Source organism: Perissodus microlepis, chromosome 23 (assembly GCF_051167445.1).
Source record: "Perissodus microlepis isolate ML-2025 ecotype Zambia chromosome 23, ASM5116744v1, whole genome shotgun sequence".
Lineage (NCBI taxonomy): Eukaryota > Metazoa > Chordata > Actinopteri > Cichliformes > Cichlidae > Perissodus > Perissodus microlepis.
The window spans coordinates 39,644,555-39,667,492 of record NC_140482.1 but is presented as its reverse complement, the minus strand read 5'-3'; the positions used below and the strand labels follow the sequence as shown (position 1 = coordinate 39,667,492).

At 41.2% G+C, this 22,938-nt stretch overlaps 2 protein-coding genes across 8 annotated transcripts in view; one reads left to right on the top strand and one right to left on the bottom strand.

Annotated features, from left to right (window-relative positions):
- The window catches only part of shc2 (SHC (Src homology 2 domain containing) transforming protein 2), a 16,975-nt gene extending 9,865 nt beyond the window's left edge, over positions 1-7,110 (top strand). The window contains exons 5-13 of one of the 3 annotated variants that reach the window (XM_084920646.1): positions 387-440; positions 606-657; positions 1,234-1,360; positions 2,340-2,520; positions 3,161-3,257; positions 3,902-4,081; positions 4,296-4,627; positions 4,735-4,886; positions 5,335-7,110. In XM_084920646.1, the coding sequence (XP_084776772.1) occupies positions 387-440; positions 606-657; positions 1,234-1,360; positions 2,340-2,520; positions 3,161-3,257; positions 3,902-4,081; positions 4,296-4,627; positions 4,735-4,863 (1,152 nt within the window). In that variant the 3' untranslated portion in view covers positions 4,864-4,886; positions 5,335-7,110. Of the gene's footprint in view, positions 1-386; positions 441-605; positions 658-1,233; positions 1,361-2,339; positions 2,521-3,160; positions 3,258-3,901; positions 4,082-4,295; positions 4,628-4,734; positions 4,887-5,157 lie in introns of all 3 variants that reach the window. The other 2 variants (XM_084920644.1, XM_084920647.1) reach the window with 2 other exon arrangements.
- A 531-nt stretch (positions 7,111-7,641) lies between these two features.
- Positions 7,642-20,600, bottom strand: ankrd24 (ankyrin repeat domain 24). Of its 5 annotated transcripts, none has more exons than XM_084921561.1 (22): positions 20,244-20,600; positions 19,943-20,011; positions 18,118-18,248; positions 17,603-17,691; positions 17,452-17,516; positions 17,258-17,315; positions 17,027-17,097; positions 16,842-16,948; positions 15,926-16,098; positions 15,266-15,288; positions 14,427-14,552; positions 14,181-14,300; positions 13,925-14,054; positions 13,582-13,760; positions 12,793-12,956; positions 11,543-12,321; positions 11,124-11,440; positions 10,273-10,506; positions 9,620-9,796; positions 9,375-9,536; positions 9,024-9,089; positions 7,642-8,030 (listed from the first exon to the last, which is right to left on the bottom strand). In XM_084921561.1, exons 2-22 carry the CDS (start codon positions 19,976-19,978, stop codon positions 7,962-7,964), a joined length of 3,276 nt encoding a protein of 1,091 aa, XP_084777687.1. In that variant the 5' UTR covers positions 19,979-20,011; positions 20,244-20,600; the 3' UTR covers positions 7,642-7,961. The 5 variants fall into 5 exon arrangements, with proteins under 5 accessions (XP_084777687.1, XP_084777685.1, XP_084777686.1 ...); XM_084921559.1 differs by lacking the exons at positions 19,943-20,011; positions 20,244-20,600 and adding exons at positions 18,514-18,589; positions 18,794-19,190; XM_084921560.1 differs by lacking the exons at positions 19,943-20,011; positions 20,244-20,600 and adding exons at positions 18,514-18,586; positions 18,794-19,190.
- Positions 20,601-22,938: the final 2,338 nt, after the last annotated feature.

Genomic DNA, 22,938 nt, shown 5'->3' with positions numbered 1-22,938 from the left:
TAAATACCACTTTTGTGAGGTACAGAGTCAAACCTTTAACCTTTAATTGGGACTTTGCCCAGTTGTCCATTATGTGTAGATACAACAGGGTCATTGCTTGAGTTAGGTGCCTTTTTTATGCTTGAATGATTAATAGGCCAGAGTTATGTGGCTAAACAAACAAAAAAAACCATGAAAACTGTTAAAAAGCAGCCAATGTCCAAAGAAAAACTTTGAAAGATTTTCAGAAAACCTGGAGGGCTGTTGCTCAAGACCACCTTAAAAAAATTCAAAGACATTTTAGCTCCTTGGAAGCAAAATATAAAGAAATGAGGGGTGGGTCAAAACTTTTACACAGTACTGTACATTCATTGACAAAATAACGAATGGCTTCCTTTCTCTTTCAGGTGATAGCTCATCATCCCTTGCAGTCCATCTCATTTGCCTCTGGGGGAGACACAGTGAGTGCAGCATTTAACATTTACTCTCCATTAAATTGTTGGAATGAACATTTTGCCTATGCAAACATGTATGACTTGAATTAATCGTTAACAGTCTCAAGCTTAAAAAATTACTGATGGTTTTGATTTATCGAGCTGATTTTCCCCCAAACTAATATGTTGCAGGACACACCTGATTATGTTGCATATGTGTCCAAAGACCCAGTGAATCAGAGAGGTATGTTCTAAAGTACTGCTGTCAGTGTTGCCTTTTTTACTGTGGATTATAACATTACTATTGCGATATCTATAGACAGTTTTTCTTAAAAATGCTTTGATTCCACCTCTAACTGTATTACGTGGTTTGTCTGTGGCTTAATTACAATTATTATGGGTTTAGGGTGGGTGAGACTGTAACAATAACAGTACAAAATCATTTAAAAACAATATTTTATTAACAATATTGATGATTTCATTTTAGCATTTGCATTGTAAACATATTAGTATTTCATTTTTAAACATCACAATTATTTAAAAAAAACTAAAGTATATAAAATGTCGTAATATGCCGGTATCGTAAACCAGTATTGTTATAAAATATCAGCCTATTGCACCACAAAATATACTTTGTTGGAAATTAAATAGCTAATAAACATTGTGTTTGCTGATGTCTTAAAAAATATTAATATTTTTAAAATCCACATATGTAGAAGCCAATAAACTATTGGCTCATTGCTGTACCGGGAGTTTGAATAGCTCGTGGCAACTTTTTAACTCCTCACTCTCTCTCTCTCTCTCTCTCTTTTTCTTTCAGCATGTCATATCCTGGAGTGTTCAGATGGTTTAGCCCAAAGTGTCATCAGTACCCTCGGCCAAGCCTTCGAGCTGCAGTTCAAACAGTACCTGCACAGTCCACCAAAAACCATGACATCTGTGGAGAGGTAACAGAAAGTCCTGCCACTTCTCACGTACTTAACTGGATGAAAAAGATGTTAAGAGTTGTTGTTACTCTCCTTAAAATCAGTGACATCGGTGAAGCGGTGGGATAATGACTCATGAATTATCCCAACGTGTCAAATAGAAAAATCTAGTATGTTGACTTCATGTAACAAAAGCACCAAAAAAACACTTCAGTTTAAGACTCGCATGACTGTATACATCCCAAGCATTCTTACCAGCAGCTGTCAGACTCTATAATGCAGCTTAACATTCTTTTGGTCATCTTACGCACCAGCTTGTTTGTTTACTGCACATTTTATACATATCTCTGTACAATTTTTCTATACATATTCTGTACATTGTTACCTGTATATACCTGTATATACAAACTTCGGTTGCTTGTGTATATAGGACTACCTTGTGTATTCCTTTTATATTTTACTTTCACTTGCTGTAAGAGCTCTGTAACACCGATATTTCTCATCCGTGGGATAATAAAGGTTAATTCTATTCTATTCTAAGCATCCAGCAGAAAGAGCTTAGCCACCACCAACCTGATCTAGTTTAGAGTTCTCAGATTTCTTTCTTATTTATTACAAGGAGATGTGATACTTTGTTCTTGTATTTCTTCAAAATCAGTCTTACAGTGTTGTAAATACATAGATTTTCTCACACATGAGATGCTACCGCAGCGATGCCACTGCAGTCACCAGAATAACTCCAGACAAGCAGTTTTTTTTCTTCCTGGTTTCAAATAAACAAATCTTCTCAATTTCGGATGTGGAGATGTTACTTGATCAGAACAAATCAATTTAAGAACGCTGATTTCCTCCTCAAATTAATGCTGTAGTGTTAACATCATTATAGAAATGAATACATAATCATATTTGCAAGTTGTGGTTAAAATACAGTTTTTTGCCGTCTTTATTCGGACATGTAGTTCTATTGTCAGACTTACACTCACAGTATATTTCTCCTCAGGTCTGCCAGGACAGAAGAACCAATTTGGAGGGATGATGAGGACTTCTCTGAGCCGGATTACTATAACCGTATTCCAGGGAAGGAGCCTCCTGTTGGAGGTGTAGTAGACTCCAGACTCAGGCCTAGTGGAACCCTCATTGGTCACATGCACACTCAACCACAGAGCAAGACAGCAGCTCAGGTGAGTGTCCTGACATGGCTACAGAAATACTGTTAAATCAGGCTCTGCGTGTTGATATGGTAGCCTTAGCTCTACTGTAGCTGAATCCAGTTTTGAGGTAATTGCATATTGTGTATTTATATTTTTCTATTTGTACGGTGTATTTCTGCTTTTCTAAATTTCATCGAGAAGACCTCCGGTGCATTTTTGTGTAAAACTGTAAAACCTGCATGCTTGTACTACAGACTGAACTAAAACATCTGCTCATTATCATGAAGTATTGGATTAATGTTTAGAACAGAACTCTCTGACATCTCCCTCGTGAACTGGTGACTGATGTGTTTTCATGCTCCTGCCTCATATTGTTACACGGAATTAAAGCATAGGATCATGAAAATATACTCCATAACTGTGCCTGCAGCATAATTGCCTAAGACAAATACGATTACACAAAGAGCCTTGGGTTCTCTGTAGCCTATCAGGTGAAAGGACCCATTGCCCCCTTTGTTGCAACTTGTTCACAACAGGGTGACATGCTGCAGCTAATGTTTCAAATAGAGTGCTTCGAAACTACATTATGCAGGGACACGAGATGAGAGTTCTTGGTTATACAGATCCAGATGTATTTAGGTTGTGTTCTTGTGGTGTGATTATGTGTTAGCAGATGAGCTCACCAGCCAGGAGAGATCAAGCATCTCACCAGCCTGGTCAGCTGTGTTATGAGCTTCACTGGGACACCGAGACAACCTGCAGCTCAGGTGAGACATCCTGTGGCAGGGAGCAGCTATAACAGCTAAAACATTGTGACCTTTTAGATTAGTTTTTATAATACAGTTGTTATATAGAGGGGATGTACTTAACTGGGGGGATTTCAAACAGGTTTTTAAATGAAGGATATTTTTTTTAAATATATGAGTTGCAACGTTTTCTAGTCACATACTAAACAATGAGGATTGTCAGATTTGTTTTGTGTATATATTTATGTTAAATTGTCTCTGAAGGAGGTTAGTTGTTTTTTTCCATCCTTGTTGTATTACAAAGCTAATCATCACAGTCCTCGTTGCCTGAGGGAGAGAGGAGCTCAGCGTTTGCCCTCTTAACTAACAGAAATAGGATCTTGGCATTTTTTAATGAGGCCCCCTTCATACTTCATATTGTTTATCATCTTTAACTAGACTGATGCTAGGAGGATGATCAAGATAGATACGACAATTAACTTTTTCCTTTCAAAAATATAGAAAATAATAGTTAGACTTTTAGCAGTTGGAAATTATAAGTGACATTTTGTGATTTTTTTTTTTCTTTTATATAATCAGTTGTTTCCGTTAGCAGCAAACAGTGCTGTAGCATTGGGCAGAAACTAGTGAATCAAACGCATTATGTGCGCACCTTTCTGTCTTAGGTCTGACATCAGATGGTTATTTGTGTGCTGACGGTCAGCCTCCAGGCAGCAGAGACTATGAGGAGCATCAATATGTTAACACCCAGAGTCTGGAAAACCTGGATTCACTCACGCAGGGTCCTGATGGGCACAGAGGCACCAGGGCACCAGAGAGTCCTAAAAAGGATCTCTTTGACATGAGTAAGTCCTGCCTATGACATCTTCGGACATATATATATAACAGAACGACAGCCAGACTTTCTCTCAAATGTTTGATTCCCACCAATTCCCTTTTTGACACTGTCCTTTTACGATCAAGCCACGGATCTTTTGCTTGTTAGGCAGACCACTACACGAGGAAACAACAAAACCACTACCTTGTGAAACATCTCAAGCGCCTTTGTCGTCTCTGTAGGGCCCTTTGAGGATGCCCTGAAACTCCATGAGGCCTGTGGTGTTGGGTCCACTATATCTGGAGGCTCTTGTGCTGAGGGAGGTGGTCGGGTGTTGGAGGATCAGTGGCCCAGCCCTCCACGACGCAGAGCCCCTGTTGCTCCAAATGAGGAGCAGCTTCGCCGTGAGCCCTGGTACCACAGCCGCATGAGCCGACGAGACGCAGAAAAACTCCTGAGCCGGGACGGAGATTTTCTGGTAAGGGAGAGCACTACCAATCCTGGCCAGTATGTGCTGAGCGGCCTACACCGTGGCCTCCCTAAACACTTACTGCTAGTGGACCCTGAAGGAGTGGTGAGTCTCTTAAGAAGTAGTTTCAATAAATCACACTGCTTATTTGTTTTGTTATGAAGTTACACTGGTGTACTCCTTTTGTTTTGCTTTTCCCTTCAAAAAAAAAGGTCCGGACCAAAGACATGTTATTTGAGAGTATAACCCACCTCGTCTCGTTTCACCTGAAGAATGAGCTGCCTATTGTAGCAGCAGAGAGTGAGCTTCATCTCAAACGGGGTGTGAGGAGGAAGCAGTGAATTACCTGGACCTGTGTGGGACTGTAAGATAGCAGTATACACTATGTACTTTTCAAACCAGATACATGAATAATTTAAGGGATTATAATGCAGACGTAAAGCAAGGAGTGCATGCTAACATTATCATTTTAAAAAGCATTGCTATTTCTTTACATTGTTGAGGTGTTCAATTTGTCTTTAACTGCAAAGGGGAGGTTCACATTTTAGCATGTAGATTATTTTTATATTCACACACTTGGTTACAATAGATCTAAGTAGAAATAATGTAGTATTTCTTTCTCTCTCGTTCTACAGTGCTAAATTCCTATGTGCCCATACAAATCACATAAAAACTGAATCTAGGACTCATTATGGGATGATTTTTTTCAACGGGAAGAAAGAATATCAGCAATACTTTCTTTCCATGGACAATCTTTCTAAGGAGTCTGCAGTATCTGATATATCCCTGTATTTCTGCTTGTTGACTACCAGGATAAACCAAATATCCCTCATCTGTCATAAACTCCTCAGCATGCAGTTATTAAGCTAACAAACCAACCAGGATCCACAGTCTGCGCTGTGCCCGAGCTGGATAATCACCAACCGAGGTCAAAAATTAAACTGACAACCTGTCTGGAGAGGAGCTAACCTCAGGAAATCACAAAAGGATTTAATGCATAGTGAAGAAAAGCCTGTAATTGTGAAGTGCTTCCTTTAAGTAAACCACAACTTGCATGACTAGTAAGTCACAGGTTATTCAAATCAACCAGTTGTGGGAATCACCAGAATAAACTGTCACTAATTTTCTGGTGCACCAAAAAATTCAAAACAAGATGTCCAGTTCGTCCAGTAGTTCATCTCGGTACAAATGCAGGAAATGAAAATTCTGCAACTGTTTAGAATGTAAAGACTGTTAAATGCTCATGTTCAAGGTCTGCAGTATCTGAATTTATAACAGCCACAAAGCCTTCATTGTTTCTCTGAGCTATTTTAAGCCTCACATCCATCAAAAAAAAGCATAATCATGATACACTGATTAGCCCCAACATTAAAACCAGTGATAGGTGAAGCGCACATCACTGATTTACCTGGGAAACATTGGGTCCTGGCATTCAAGTGGAAGCTATCTCGAGACATCAACCACATAAACAAGTTCCAAGTAACAGCAACCTCAAGTGCTTTCCTCAGGAACAGTTGCAGAACATGACAAACAGTGCAAGCTGTTGAAACAGCCCGCCTCCCTGCAGATTCTGTTTTCGGCCACGAGATGGGCCAGAACAAGCCAATCCACTGCACCAACTCCATGCAAAGAGCCAGACAACACGGCGCACCCAAAACATCACCTGCTGCACCGATCGGTCAGAGCCGTTTTGGTGGAACAAGCGGGATCTACACAATGGATGGTTTTAATGTGGCTCATTAGTGTATTTATCAGTGCAGTGGAGATCGATACATTGTCCTGACTGAGAAGTTTCATCACATTTGCTATTAAATCTGCTATTTGTGCTGTTTGTAAGGGCTGTTCATTATTTTAGGAAGTCATGTGTGGTAAAAACTCCTCCGCATTAATGCTCAGTATAGCCATGCCCGTTCTCCCCAGCCTCTCCCACTTCAGTGCCTTAATAACTACACTGACAGGCGTTTGTGTCAGCGTGTATATAATGTGCATTTATGCTCTTGTTGCAAAAGAACAGTTTTCTTGCCACGCCAATGAGTAAATGAACAAACTTCAGGATGATTCAAAGTTGTGTACATGTAAACAGTAATGGAAGCTGCTCTTGTTTTGGGGTGAATGAGTAATACTGTCTATGATGGTCTTAAATGTTATCGTCTTATATGTGTGTCCCTCAGAGTTTTTAAGTCAGAGGTCAGTCATAGACATGTTAAAGAAGGAGCTTAATTTTTCCCAGCTCAGGGAATTGCATCACTTTATTGTCCTTATTCCCTGTCTGTACATTTTACTGACTTGCTGGTGTGTTTTTGCTCCACAACATTTCATCCCCAGTTTTGACAGTGTAATACTTTAAAATTATTTTGTCTGCTTTCTGCCCTTTCCCCCCTCTCTGTTCTTGGCTACTTAAGTTTAATCAGGCCCTCCTTTGTTCTTAGCCTCATAAATGCACATAAAGATGAGGTAAACTTCAACAGTTTTTTGTGAGATCCAGATCATTATCATTCTTTTGTATCTCCCCTCAGGAATTTCCTGGACCTTTTCTTCTATGATTAACTGACTGACTTTTTGTTAATAAAATGTATTAAAAAAAGGTGGGTTGTCATTTGTGAGTGGAAGTTTAACCATCTAACCAACAAGCAAAAGATCCATGTTTAGATCCCACCTAATAGGGCACAAATCCCACTGGGGTTGTGTTAGGAACGGCATCGGATGATCAAAAATGCAGTGCAAGTTTTTGTGAATAAGGAAGCAGCTGAAAGTTGTTTACACCGTGTTTTTATCCTCACAAAGTATAAATGGTTGTATGCACGTATTTCAGGCATATTAGTTGGTTCAAATATTGTGTCTCTAGCTTCCTTAATGTATGTGTATAGCTGCTGCAGAGGGTCATGGATCAGGATGGCCAGAACAGCATGCTGGCTTACATACTGTAAAATAAGGACCCTTAGTGTTTTAAATATGCATTTGACATATTACTATGCATTTTTCTCGCACACTCCATAGTATAGTTACTGGAATGGATCCTATATTTGTGTGCTACTGTATCGGGTCCACAGTTAAGCCCAGAGTCAGTCAACCGACACTCTTTGATGGATCACTTTAAAAAGAACACAGTGAACCGCAGAGAATTTATCTTCTTTTTTTAATTAACTATTATATAAAAAAACAAATCAATGCGTCTGGTATCGTCTAAATATCCACTCTGTCACATTCACATTCTGCTTTCATAAACTCCTCACATACTACACAATAAAGGCACTCCATGTTCCATTTTTCTATCGGTTGTTTGGGTTACTACATTACAAGCATGCAGCTATACCTGACCACAGATCAGTTGTATTTGGCTTTATACTGGGTACTGGTCCCACAGGCTGCTGTGATAGAGCTGCTATGCTGCCCTGTAGAGGGGACTGGAGCTGAGAGAAACTTGCAGATGCTCTAAATTTCAGTGCCCCTGGTGTGTCATCTTCAGGATCTGGAGTAGCAAATGCTGCACCTCTTCATCCATGCGACCCTGTTGACAGACGATGATGCCATCTTGAAATGAAAGGTAGCCGATACTGCAAATAGTCCAAGATACTTGTATTTCCAGAAAAACAATGTTAACCACCAACTAAACATTACAATAACTGTCCCATTTTAAGAGAGGCATCAAGAAGACAATTCCTACCTGCTAAAAGCATTAAAGTAAATGGTAAATGGCCTGTATTTGTATAGCGCTTTACTAGTCCCTAAGGACCCCAAAGCGCTTTACACAACCTGTCATCCACCCATTCACACACACATTCACACACTATTTTGTTGAGCAACTATGCAGCCAGCTCAACAAAATAGAACAATAAATTATAGCTAGCATGCCAAAAGGTAATAACAAATGTCTACATTTGTTGTGGTAGAGAAATATGATGAAGCTACTGGGAAAAAAATTGAAATTTGAGTTCCTTTTCTTTAAAACCTCGTCTGAAATTATGCTTTGCTCAGAAAGATGACAGACACATTTTTATTCCTTCGTGTGTATCTGATAGGGGGACAAACCAAAGTTTAAGTTCCATTATCATTTAAGACAGATGAACTGAACACTAAAAATCACTGATCTAGATAAATCAACTGAAAAATACAGGCAGCAGCCAGTGGTACCCCTCAGGCTCCTATTAGATATACCTTTGGTATCAATTTGACATTGTCACTGAGATCTAAATTTGTCCGAGATTTATAGTAGATACACCTTTGTATCAGTTTGAAACTCCTATGTTGCATCATTCTGGAGTTATCATACTCATAAACGTGTGTGTTAACGTTGCCTGCCTGGCAGGATGACTACAGTACTCTGTCTTTTACAGCTGAGGGTTAAAAAGTCAGAACAACAGGGTCAACGATGTGTACGCACGTGATGTAATTATACAAAGACTGCTGTTGTGTGATCCAAAGTAGACACACACGCAAACAAATCCTCAACAAATTTCCATTTCAGTCCTAATTGTTGTGCATATGAGTGCACCGAACTGACCTGCACAGCTGCCAGTAAGTGTGAGCGGTATACAGTCACCACTTGTTTGTGCTTTCTCTCCCAATCCTGCAAAAAAAAGACAATATTATTATCATATTACAGTACAAATCTGTCTACAACCCAGTCAGGCCTTTCCAGTCATCAAGTGTAGATCTTTTAACTGTTCCCAGAATTAGATCCAAGTGCACTAAAAGCTGACTTCAGTTATTGTGGTTGTGTTCATTTGAATAAGCTCCCTGCTGGCCTCAGATCAATTATATCTATCCAAACATTTAGAAAGAAAAACCACTCAAAACCTTTTTATTCGTCCAGACTTATGAGTACATTTTCACTTTGAATCTAATAGATCACCTGGAGCTGTTGAGTGAGGATGGCAATCCTATTCTGCAGAGCCATTTGCTGTCCAGGGTTACCATGATGGGTTGATGAGGAGGAAGAGGTGATTCCGAGAGGAGGCGAGAGAGCACCCAGGGCCTCTTTCAGTCGGAACACCTCCTTTGACTGCTCTGTTATCTGCACACATATTGAACACATCAGTTTTCACAACCTTGTTCTTCAAGAGCAGCCGTGAACTTCATGAACAGCTAGCATCTCACCTTGCGGTCCTTCTCTTTCACGAGGCTCTGCGATTCCTGGATGTCTTTGTGGAGTTCCTGGATATGGGTTGACTGGGCTTGTAGTTCAGCAAGTTGTTTTTGAACTGTGGCGAGCTGCGACTCTGCGACCTGCCGCTCACTCTTGTTAAAGAGTGCCTCCCTTTGTACCTGGAATACCTGCAGAAGACAAATAATACCAACAGTCTCATCCTGCCTCTTAATAAAAAAAAAAAATCTCTGCATTTAGCCGTTTAGTTTATTATTTAAATGCAACAGCAGATGTGAAGGAAAATTCAATTTGGAGTGTCCCTAAAATGAGATTAGATGTACTTTATTTATCCCACATTTGGGAAGTTAATTTTTTTACAGCAATTAAAATCAGTTAAATGAAAAAATATATAATAAAAACTTAAATTAGTAGGATAGTTGTATTGCTTTCTGCTGTTTTGTTATATTGTGAATTGGTAGTGCACAAGCAAATTTAGTACATGACTCAGTACACATAAGGATGGGTCATTGCAGCAAAAAGAAGTACAGAAGTAATGGAGTAGGATAATGTAAAGAAAGGCAGGAGGGCATCAAGGCACACAGCTACTGCTGCTGTAGCAAACAATAATATCTGAGGTCTCACATAATATCATAGACACACAGACCTCAGTGCAGGTCTTCTCGTGTTTACGAGTAAGATCGTTGAAACGGGCCGTGATGGCGTTGATCTCAGCCTGCAAAGAGAGCCGAAGGGCCTCGTGATCCTCCTTAGAAATCAGGCCCTGTTCTGCAGCCTTCTGGGATTTCAGCTCTCTCAGTTCCATCTCCTTCTCACTCAGAGCATCCCGAGCTGCTGCTGCACCGCTCTCACTTTCCTGCAGGGCGTGCTGGAGCTCTGCCTGTGAGACGAGCCAGGATTAACTGAAGAGTTTTATTCCGTCTGACCATGTGTGCATTTAAAACAAACTTCTAAAATTTGGAAATTCAATATCAGTATTATTGTTATCATCATCATATGCCATTTAATAATGTGCAAGATGGCAAGGTTCATTAACAAGGGATCTGTTTGTTCAAGAGTTGTGGCTGAATAAAATTAAAAGCAGAAGAAGTCAACTAAAAGCACATGTGCACAGCTCTTACTTCTCATACCTCAAACAATTTAAAGAAACTGCAAATGCCCATTTTGTAATTCATTGTATTTAATATTAAAGATTTTTCAGGAAAAAATGGAGGCATCATTCAGGCCCTGAAGTTTCATGCTTCAGATAAAATGTATTAATTTTCACTGCAGGCAGATTCACTCACAATTAGCTTTTTACAGAACAATTACAGCAACTTATTACTGTATATTGTGCATGTGAGTTAAGGTGATGAAAAAATGTGAACCTGTCCTTTAAAAGTGGAGGAAATGGTGGAGTCTATATTTAACATATTTAAGAAGAGCCCTGCCTTATCAGCTACTTTTGATCACTGTCCTTTTGATCTGTTATTATCATATTTGTACATTTCTGCTGACCTTGACTTTCTCATGCTCCTCTTTGGGAATGGCATCCTGCGTGGCCTGCAGTTTAGCCTCCAGTGATGCAGCCTGCTCCTCAGCGTGGCCCCGAAGGGTTTTTTCTTCCTGGAGCTCTTGCAGTGTCTGAGCAAGCTGTTCTGACACCGCAGACAGCGCCTCTTTATGTTTCACAAGTGGCACCGTGTCCTTCAGCTGCAGGGCGTCCTGTGCCCGGCTCTCTCGCTCGGCGCACAGACAATCCAGAGCCTGAGCTGCTTCCTGCCTCGCTACTTCAAGTTCTTCTCTCACTGCTGCTAAGGTGCGTCTGGAATGCTCTGATTGGACAGAGGCACAAATAATAACACATGAACTCAACCTGTGAACTAAATACAATGGTTTTCTACTCATGCAAAATGACACCGCATTATCAGTTGTACCTGATATGACTGAGGGCTCTGAACTCTCTGAATGCTCTTCCTCCTCTTCTTCATCTTCCTCTTCTCCGTGTGGTGGAGGTCTGAGTCTCTCCAGCTCCAGGAGGGCATCGTTGAGCCTTCTAGCCACATCCGCCCTCTCCCTTGCCAGCTGCTCACACTGGAGTCCCAGATTCACCTGCACCTCCTCCAGCTCCGAGCGGGGCACACATTTCCTCAGTTCTCCCTCTAGCTCATGCAAACGCTCCTGAAGGCGATGGACCTGATCTCCATCTCCTGCTCCGCCTCCATCTTTTTCTGATAACCTGCTCTCTGCCAGGGCTGCCTCCAACTTAGCAACTTTGTCACGTAGGCACTTCACTGTTTCTGGATCTTCTATTTTGTCTTCTTTCTCCTCTTCCTCTTTTGAAGACTCCTTCTGGGCCAGAGCAGCCTGGAGTTCCTTTACTTTCTCTGTCAGCTGTTTGATTATGTCACTGTCCGAATTGCTCTGACCCCCAGCCTCAGCCGTTCTTTTAGAAAGCTCCTCCTCCAACTCTGTCACCCTGGCTCTCAGCTGCTCTGCCTCCTGGCTCGGGCCCTCCTCTGAAGCCCCAGCACCTGCTGCAGCAATATCCCCTATACCACACTCCACAGAAAGCACCCCGACACGCATCTGCTCCTTTAGCTCCTCCAGCTCAGATTTGGAAGAGGCCAACTGCTCCTCCAGCTCACGCAGCTTCTCCTTCAGAGCTTCTGTATTCTCTGAATCTGCAGCTCCTCCCTGAGAGCGCTCATCATCACTGCAAAACAACAGAGACTTGAAGTGAACTTAAGAAAACATGCTAGATTCATATGAGTCAGACATTTAGTTATTACAGAAAACAACAAGCACAAAAGGTGATGTCCTCAAAAAACAAACAAAAAAACAACGTAAATTCTAATCAATTATAAATATTTAACCTTTATGAAAACAAGTGACATACAGCTTATTGTTAAACAAACAAGGGTGTAAATGAGTGACTGCTTCAGAATTAGATAACACTTTCTCAATGTATTATTGAAGTGTTTTGTTGCTTAGCTGCAACACAGATGAGGTTTTATATTTTTTCAAAGAAAAATAATACACATGATGCAACAGCAGTCATGAAACCTTATGTCATGAGGACTCAATTTGTAAACAAGCACATTTTAGAATAAAGGCCAGAGCCAGTGAACGGGAACTCTTCCTGTGAGTCTAGTTTGAAGTGGTAGTATTTCAAATAAATTCTTACTGCTGCTCTTCCACACTTGAAGCCTCTGCTGAAGCCTGAGCCTGAGAGAAGCGCTCCTGAAGGGTTTCATACTCTTTTCTCAGGGTTTCATACTGAACGAGAGGGACAAAGTCCGAACTGGAGGTCTGCATGTCTGTGTCATCCTTCTCAAACATCTCCAACATCTGTACACAACAGAGGTGAAACTATAGCAGCTTATTAAAAAGTTAGCTTCAATATGTGAGCCCAACAGAATGTGCACAGAAAATTCAGGTAGTGTCGTTAGATTACCACGTTTTTGTGACAGGGTGAGCACATGAGCATATACTGCCAGTTCAATTCGATTTCACTTCAGTTTATTTAAGTCTTTATTGAGTTTGGACTTTTCATGTTTCCAGTGGGGAATGAACAATCACACTATAACAGAATGCTTCATAAAACCATCAGCACTAATAAGCTCTGATTAACTTCAACTAGCATAGAACGCCTGCAAAATGCCTCCATGTCTACATCTGATGTTGCTGTGTTCTATTTATACCTAAATGAACTAACTGCCTGGGTACATTAGTGCACCAAAGTGAAGCATCCCAAAGTTTAAGTGGTCATGACTAATGCTTGAATGAAGGACACTCAGCAACTCTTGAAACAGAATCTTCATCTCCTGCCAGGAAACCAATTAATACTCTTTTGACTACCAATTTATCTTTGTTAATGAGCCAACATAATGAAGGCATGAAAATGGTGTCTGTGCATGTGTGAGAGTAGGTACTTATGCATTAGCTGTGTATTTATGCATTTATGCTGCCTGACCTGAACTTTCAGAACAAGTTCAGCATTCTGGGAAGTAAGTTCCTCTATTTGTTTATGCAGCTCAGCAACAGCTCCTGGGTCTGCAGGGGCAGGAGAGGGGCTGACTGAGTCAATGTCAGTTTGAGAAGAGGCCTCATCCTGAGCAGGGGAGGCTCTGGAGCGCTTGGAGAGCAGCTTTTCTAGAGCGAAAGTTAAAAAGAAACAAAGACAAAAATAAATCAGCATGACTCCCTGACATGAAAGATGTAAGAATACCCAAGTGGCACAGCAATGACACCGGCATGAAGTGCCTGCACGCTCTGTGCTAGGGACGGGAACGTTCACAAATACTTGGATCGCATACCTGGGAAGTCCAGCATTTCATCCAGGTCCTCAGAGTCACTCGCCCCAATACCATGGACTGCTTTCAGTTCCTCAAGCAGTTTGTCCCTCTCTGCCTCTGCCTCCTCCAGACGTTTCTTTAGTTGGGAAAGCTAGTGAGCAAACACACATAATATTGGCCACTGCAGTTGCATTCAGAAAGTACAATTTCAATCACTCAAGGTTTAAACAAAATAAGGGAATGCACGCAAAGCATTAAGGAGACTCTTGTTCAGTACCTCCTCCAAGGCAGAGAGGGCACTCTGCTGCTGCTGCTCCAAGGCTTTGATCTTCTGGAGCAGACGGCCTCTCTCCAGACGCAGCCGCCGAATCTCCTCAAACACCTCCTCGTCTTCAGCCTAAAACAAAACAAGCAAAAAACAACCCGACACAAAATAATTAAACCAATAATAGTCTGCCTATTATGTTAAGATAAAGGAAGAAACCCTTAAAAGCCAAATAAGAACCAACATTACAGTGCTAACCTGGGGTGACTGCTGGGTTTCTTGAGGCTGGGGAGAGGGAGGTGGGGACTGGGACTGATGGGGCTCTGGAGAGTGGGCAGGAGGAGCTGAACTCTGGGACTTTTGGGAAGGTGGCACACCCTGCATCTTTGAGATCAGCAAAATCAAGAGAATCACATTACACAGATCAATAAACAATCCAGTTAATGTCTTGAGAAGCAATGTTGTAGCTTAGAGATTTCACCAAAGAAATGATGGTACAATTGGTATAAACAGGGACACCTGCTAATTTTTTCAGAGTGCCAAGTGGAGCTGTAAACTAAAAATTCATTCACATCTTTTTATTTCCTACAGTCAATCAAAAGAAAATCTTAGGTGTAACATTTCTCAACTATTAAACTAATATCACTTCATGTTTAGGGTACAGGAGATACTGTAAATGCTGACAACACTGAACAGAGAAATGTTTCCTGCCCACTGACATGTTTCTTACAGTACCTGAAGAGGAGACCGAGGTGGTGGAGGAGCTTTCCGTTTGCGGGGGGTAGTCCCCCCTTGCACTGATGAAGCGGCTGAGGGGGTTTGAGAAGGCTGCATTGAGGTGAGAGGGTGATAACAAGCAAGCAAAGATCAAACTCAACTTAAAAAACAAACAAAAGGGAAAAATGGAGAAAATCAAGATGAGACAAAAGGTCAGCAACTAAAGAGAAAGAAAGCCAACAAAAAGAAAGCAGCACAAAAAAAACAAAACAAAAAAAACAATGACCTCATATTGGAAAACATGCACAATATGATTGCCAAAGTGAGCCATGATCTCATTTATGGAAGGAGTGATGCAGCACAAGAATATGCAACATTACCTCCTCCCCTGCGCCCTCAGAGACTATGTATGCATAGGGAAAGAAACATTAAAGCACTTAAACCTCATTTGCACAGAGACTCAGAAAACAGCTAGAAAAACATGCAGACAATGCCCTGAAATCCCTTTCTAATATGCAGTTTACATGGGTGCCGTTCATGTATTATGCAGTAAATCTATGAAAATCTCTCAAATTATTATGAACCAATGTGGTCAGGCATCATGTGCACACCAAATTACCTCCTTCATCTTCTCAAAAAAAGTCAAACATCTGTTTTCCATGTAGCCTATCAGCAAAGTCTTTGTTGAGAGATAAAAGCGGAAGCAGCCTTTTTTTCATTTTTATGCCCCACTTTACAGTCACGCCCAGCTGTCCTTCTGATCCACTTCCCTCTATTACAGTTGTTTTCCAAGGAGGCCAATGAGAATGTCTGGATCTGGAACATCACAGCAACTCAAACCATACTCTGGGTCTGATTATCTCTGGAAAGTCACTGTGTACCATGTGTTACAGTGGGGATCAGAGTAGCTGTGTTTTCACCATTCCCAAACATTCAGTAATTTGACTGATTATCTGAGCTGCACTACTGAGACAAGTCTTTTGAGATCTTAGAACAAAAGCAAATGCAAACACTACTGAAAGAAGACTTGGGCCTCATACCTGAAGGTACTCCATCCTGCAGCATCTCAATGATACGTTGGTTGCCTGTGGTTACGCTGTAGTTGGTAGCTTTGTGTCCGAGGCCGTCGACCAGCTGTGTGTTGGCCCCACCTCTCAGCAGAGCCTCCACAGTCTCAACGCTGTCACTCTCACAGGCCAGCATCAACGCAGACCTGTGACCACACACAACATATAATTACAAGGTAATAAAAAAAAAAATACTTACGATGAGGAATGCAATACAAAAAGAAACTACAGAAGTATTAGAGAATGTTTATTTCTTTCAAGGCCTTCATTTACATATTGTGCAGAGTTATCTCGTTTGGCATGTCAATCATTGCAAAACAAAATATGCTAAAAAAAAAAAAAGGGCGCAATGTTTCATTTTGTTCAAAGTTTCCAGTTATAAAAGTCAGGATGTGTTTTGAAAAACAAAAAACAAACACACTGCAGGACACTCAATATGAAGCAGAAAATACTGCAGTTTTTCATTTTATGCCAAAATTGTGTCTTTTCCCTTGTTAATTTTAACCAGAGGACTGTTCTCTAGTAATCCTCTCCAAGGGGCCATCTAAAGCCAACCCGAAAGCTGTTGCCCCAGCTGGAGATCCTGACCTGCATCCCTCCAAATCTCTCGACTACTGGAGTAATTCTATGGGAATCCTTTCTGCAGACCCAGACTGCTGTGAGAGTAATCCTGAAGAGATTTTATTTTTGTTCTAGCTTAGCTAGAGAGTTCTAGTGGTTTCATGACACTTTCTATTGATGTGAAATTCCAACCTGTTTGACACTTCAGTCATTGCATCTCTAATGATTTCAAGAAACAGGAAATGAAGGCCCAAGCAGTCATACCACTGCCTCACCAAGCCATGCAAGGAAAACAATATTTGGGATACTATCAATAACAGTTCACTACCTTCCTTGATTATCTTGTATGTTTGCATTTGCACCTCGACCCAATAGAAAGACACACAGTTCCACTCTACTCATCTGGGCTGCCAATATCAGAGGGGTGGCCCCGTCCTGAAAAAATAAATAAAAATAAAATTCATTTTTGGTCAGCAAAAACAGCAAACCAAACAGCTAAATTGTCAAACTTACAGTGTCCTGGGCATCCAGATTGGCTTTAAAGTCCCACAGGGTCTCAGTGCAGGACATGCAACCACTGACCGCTGTGAGTATAACCAGCGTTCAGGCAATTAAAAGTTTGCATATAGTACGTTTTGCAATGACATGATTAAATTCAACTGAATTTCTAAACAGAACGATCAATAAGCAAACTGTTATGGAATTAAATAAACTGGTGTAATAATTTTATGCTGTAACAGCTACCTGCAAGATGGAGCGGTGTCCTTCCAATGCTGTCCGTGCAGTCTACCGCCATTCTTTCCTGTTAGAGGAAACAAGCACGCATCATTGGTAACCGGATAAATATTTTAAATAATGGCCGTTATTTTTATTAATGATTTCAATAATTAATTGATTCGCTATGGTGTCATTATTGGGTTTTTTTGTTTTTTTTTTACCTGTAACAGTCTCTTTAAGCACTCAGACTGGCCATTTTTGGCTGCAAGATGAAGGGCGCTGAAGCCTGCAGTCAGACAGTTACAGGTATTTTATAAACAGCCCAGTGGCTTACAGGATACAACTATGTTTCTGTTTAATAAAATCCCTCACCAGCCCCATCGGTGACGCTGATGTCTGCACCATGAGAGATGATAACCTCCAGACAATCTAGCCGGCCTCGGGATACAGAGAGGTGAAACCTGTCAGGAGAAACAGGACATGCCACTACATCTTACAGGTGAGAGGATAAAAATAAAAATGGCTTTTATATCTGCATTTCTATTGCAAAATGTCACAATTAGTGATCCTTCTCATCAGTTAAGTTTCAGCTCAAGAGTCTAGTTACTTTTATTTACACTTGTGGTCATAGATTGACATTCCCTAATTATGGGCACAAATGTGACGGTAATTTAAGGTTTTTAATGATTTCTTTGGACAGTTTTAATTGTCTAAGGTGCACTTTTTGGTAACTGTTGGTAAGTTTCTGGCACAGGTCTAGCTGATATTTGACCACTCTTCTTGGCATAAATGGTAGAGTTCATTTGAACTGGTTGGCTTCCTGGTACTACCTGGCTACAAATTTTCAACAGGGTTGAAGGCACAGTAAACTTAGGCACTCAACTTACGCTGACTTGCCCTCAGCATCCAGCTTGGTAGGACAGAGACCTTTTTTGACAATGAGAGCTGAGACTTTATCGGGTTCATTCTGCTCCACAGCCTGCAAGAGCCGTTCATCACTCTTACTCCAGTCCTGACTCTGAGGGGGCCAAAACAGAGAACAGGTCACCACGAAAACTGATACCGTACCACTTCTCTTACCATTCAACACAACAGATGACTGAGAAATATGGAGCAGTTAGAATGGGCAACAACTAGTGATAATGATCCAGTAAAGAAAAGAAAAACACAGTAAAGACAACAGAGCACAACAATTTTATAGTTTATGCAAAATAACTTAAATACAGAAATATTATAAACTACGGAGGCAAAAAAAATCACTTATATTTCTATTTGATACCTACTGGCAGCGGTAGCAGGCTGAAACAAGGACAGAACCTCTTCATCAGGCTATAAACAGGCTGTTGAGGATCCATGCTGCTAACAGGGTGTCACACACAACTAAATGCAGCTACAGTATACGAAGCCACCGCCGTGTTTCCTATCCAACAATACACACTGCCACCTGGCTTCATAACAATACAAACACACTCCAAATGATCAAGAAAAAAAATCAGCTACTCCTAAGTTTCTTTAAGCTACCCTTTAGAGGTCAGAGCAAAAACACAGCGAAGCTCTACCTACCAGAGAATTTATGCTCTCGTGAAATCATACCTCCAGTGAAAACGAAGGACTGTCACACATAAACTGTGACGCACGTACACATAACACAGCTATTTTCTGTCCTCCCTCTCCGCATTTAAAACAGCATCCTTTCGTCCTGCTCCAGCTGCTAGCAGAGTCGTAACAGTCTATCCACTGCACCACACACACTCTCCCTCCTTTCCTCACTGCCCTCCTTTCTCTAACCTAACATTTTCTCTTGTGCCTTCCTCTCTATAGCCACCTCATTTCTTTTCTTCATTAGTTTTTTTTTTTTTTTGCCAGGTCTTCCAACAGTACCCCTTGGCGTCAGCGTCACAGATCTGTGCCTCTGCAGCTTCAGAGTAGGGCCTGTGCGATGTGAGGACTCAGCAAAAACAGGAAAAGGGAGCTGGATAAGCTGCACGCTGCTCTGCAGGTTTGGGACGTCATTTATAGGGAACGGGAGAAAAGCAAGACACACAAACACAAATAGGTACAAACCACAAAAACAGGACAGCCCGAACTAGCCATTTTACCTATCTGGCCTCTTGGAGTGTTAAGTTATACTCCACACCGTCTCACCTAAAGAGGTAACCTTCATTGCCTCTAAGACAGCACAAAGAAAAGCCTATAATTGTTCTAAAAGCATCACCACCATGAAAATGCTAACACAAGTAGTCTAGTTAGATAAACCAGCAACTTTCAGTGCAGCCTATCAGTTTGAATACACCACACTGCATCGTGTAGATGATTGCTATAATTCTCTGTTGGTTCTTATTTAAAAAGTAAAGTTAACATTTTAAACAGCTTTCATGTGAAAAAGGATGACAGCAGGATAATAGGAGCTATTTGTGTGTGTGCAGGTACATGTGAATAATTGAGGGCTACCTGAGATCTCTGGTTACAGCTGCAGTCTGGAGACAGTCCTGCCTTCCTGCTGCTCAGTGACACCAAATCCCACTGCCCCCCATTACACATACACACAGAAAGCAACCTGGGACTGTATAAATGACTACATAACACAGTCCAGTTCAACACCTTAACATTCATTTAAAAACCAAATAACTTGAAGCAGCATATCAGACAGGTGTGCCTGTAAAACATACCCACCTGTAAAACTCAAGATGCCACACAACAGATGGCTCTTACCTCAATCTTTTTAAATTTTGCTTTCAGGCTTTTCATAACGGTTGCACAGCCTTTGTCTAAACAGGTTCACTGCAAGATAAGAATAAAAAAGAACTGAAGTTAAAATGCTAGTGTAATTCTCAGTGGGTCTTAAGGAGGGTTTGATTCATTTACCCATTACTCAGCTCTCAACAGTGGTCCAGCCACAGGGTAAGTACTAAAATTTGGGGAGTACATAGGGAATGTACCACCAGGCTAGCATCAACACTAACGCAGTTCATGCAGACACACAATTACACAGCTGGAGAAACGTGCAGCCTACCTGTGGACGACCGTCTAGCTCCAGGTGAGGGTTTCATCTGTCCCACGAGCTCCTCGCGGCAAAATACTGAAGTCACTGCTGCCTGGCGGACAGCAAGAATGCGCCCGCCCTAATCGTAAATTAACCAATCAGCACTGCAGGAAACGCCGGATCAGCGTTTGATTGGAGATGATGGATGGTAACTTTGTTCTGTCGCGTGCAGCACAGCCAGCCAAAGGCAGACTTGTTCTAAAAGTTGTGGTTTCAAGAAGCGAAGAGAAGCAGTGACGAGCACAGACGTTTCATAGGGTGATGGTGACGTTATCGAGGTATTACGTCATATATAATTTGTTGTTTTGTCGCTGTTTTCTGCTGCGGGAGTCTCCTTGCCTCACAGTTCAACGCGGGTAGTGGTAGCGGTGGGAAAGTTCCACAGTTTAGAAAATTTTAGCCAATCACGGAAGGTAAACCTCACCAATGGCAACACTGGAGGGCCCGACCCCGGAAGCAAACACCTTTATGCAATAAGAAAGTGAGGTGAGGGAAAATAGAATTTACCTTAATGTTACTGTATTACAGGTGCCACGTAAAGACTAGTGTGTGTTTTACTAGGCTGATTCGCATTACTGCCTCTGCGGTTTATTTTTGTTTTTTTGTTTGCAGTTGCCCTGTTATTTGTCATAACTGCATGATAAGTAAGTTAACTGTGGTTAAAGTGGAACATTGGTGTGCTCATGCTTATTAAAGAGCACATGGAATGCAATGCACACCAACCACCAAATGAGGGCAGTCGATGCAAGGCAGATGAAGCTATGGAAATCCGCTGCTTCTACGGGTCTGCTTTGCACCCCCCTCACTACCACCTTTTTTCAAGGCAAATGCTTATGCTGACATTAAGATTAAACTCAAGGCTTTGATATATGTGTGCATCACTGTGTATGTGTGAAACCTGTAGCATGTTTGTGTTTGTCAAATTTCATAAATGATAGCACATTGAAGCCAAAATCTGAGTGAAGCTTGGAGTTCAGAGGAAATGTCACCTCTATATTTAGCCCGTTATAATGAGGCAGCCTTATTAATTCTATGAAAAGAAAAATACAGAGCTTCTTTTTCTGTTATGTAACTGCGGTTTTTTTTGCATGGAAAAAACTGCAGTCACTATATACCTGTCTGTTTGTGTGCCTGTCACTCTGACTGTCTCTGATTTCATGTCGGTGAGAGATCCAAATTTTCCATTTTAGCTTTTCCCCCCTCTGTGCTCTCCATGTGTCCTCCTCTTGCTCACTCTGACAGCTTGCATGTCTGTTCATCTCTGATTGTTCCATCTACTGCTTAGTCTCTGTCTTTGAGTTCTGGCTTTCACCCTGGTCGGGATGGAAATAAAAAATTAGATGTGTCCTCAATATGGTACTCGCTAGGGGGTTAGAGGAGGTGTTGGGTTGAAGGGATTGTGCAGATGAAAAAAGGGGAAGGTGTGACTAAGGGGAGGGGGAAGAGAAGAGATATTACAGCTACAGTGAAAGATATGACAGGAGATAAAAATTCAAAGGTGGAAAAGAAAGGGCAGGGGAAGAGATATCGGGAGCTAGTAAAGCTCCAGGAAATAATGACAACCAAAAGATGGCTTTTTTCCCGTTGTCATCTGGGAGAAAAGATTGTAGGTAATTTGATAACATGATTTTGTGGGGACGGCATATTTTTGTTAATGAATATATGGATCTAATTCCTATAAGATAAAATCTTTAGCACAATGCCCATATGATAACGACTGATTCTCAGACTACTTAAACCTCACAATGAGACTTTGTTTTCAACTCTGGAAACTTTCTTTTCCCCAATAAGAATAATGGCAGGCATTTAGTGGCTAGTGAAATTGAATCCCTTCTTCACATTTACTGCTTCACTGCTATAATTGATTTAAATTGGGCTGCAGGGCCCACAAAGATTTGCATTCACACTAATAAAGTGCACTCAGATTTTTTTCAGAAACACCTGGAGCCATGTTTTTGATCTCTTGACCCTCTTTAGGTATGGAGCCAGTACTTGGTAAACACTGGTGGAGACAGACTCAGTAGGCACAATGGCGGAGATGTAAAAAGCTAGATGGGATAATGTTGATGGCTGTGCTGATAGTGTGGTGGGGGTGGATTCTAGCTTGCTGACCTCATCCTTTCTCTCTCACCCCTGGGAGAAAGTGAGCTCATAAAGAAAGAGGCATTTACGGTCTTTTAACAGACTTAGATGGTCCTTAACCGCTGTTGCACACAATCCAATTTTCCTGCCTGTGCAGTGGATGATGTGACATTTGTGAGAGGATGAAACACATTCAGAGAGGTCAGTAAGGATTAAAAGAGAAGATGAAACCCAAACATCCTTAAGTTTTTCCTCAGAGTGGATGGGACTTGATGCCTTTTGGCATCTTGTTTGTGTGGTAGGGCTTTCTTTTGTTTGGTCCCTACAACCCTGATCATGTTGTCAACTGCGTGGGAAGCAGATGACATTTTCAGTACTATTAGTGCGTTTGAAGTTCCCAGTTGTTAAAGGCAAAATCATTTAACTTACCTAGACTGACGCTGAAACATTAAAATTGTCCAATGATGTCATGCGAATAAATAATGCACAAGTTTGGATGACATTCGTGCGAGGTGGGTTTTTTTTTTCTTTATTTCAGCTCCTAGATTCAGTTTTTGATTTGTGCTCCTCGTGCACCTCTTTA

Coding starts and splice junctions, on each gene's coding strand:
- ankrd24 (XM_084921558.1), bottom strand. CDS start 18,585: ATGGATCCTCAACAGCCTGTTTATAGCCTGATGAAGAGGTTCTGTCCT. Junction 17,098..17,257: donor GACACCGCTCCATCTTGCAG/GTAGCTGTTACA, acceptor TTATACTCACAG/CGGTCAGTGGTTGCATGTCC. Junction 9,090..9,374: donor TCCTCACTCAACAGCTCCAG/GTGATCTATTAG, acceptor TTTTTTTTGCAG/GATTGGGAGAGAAAGCACAA.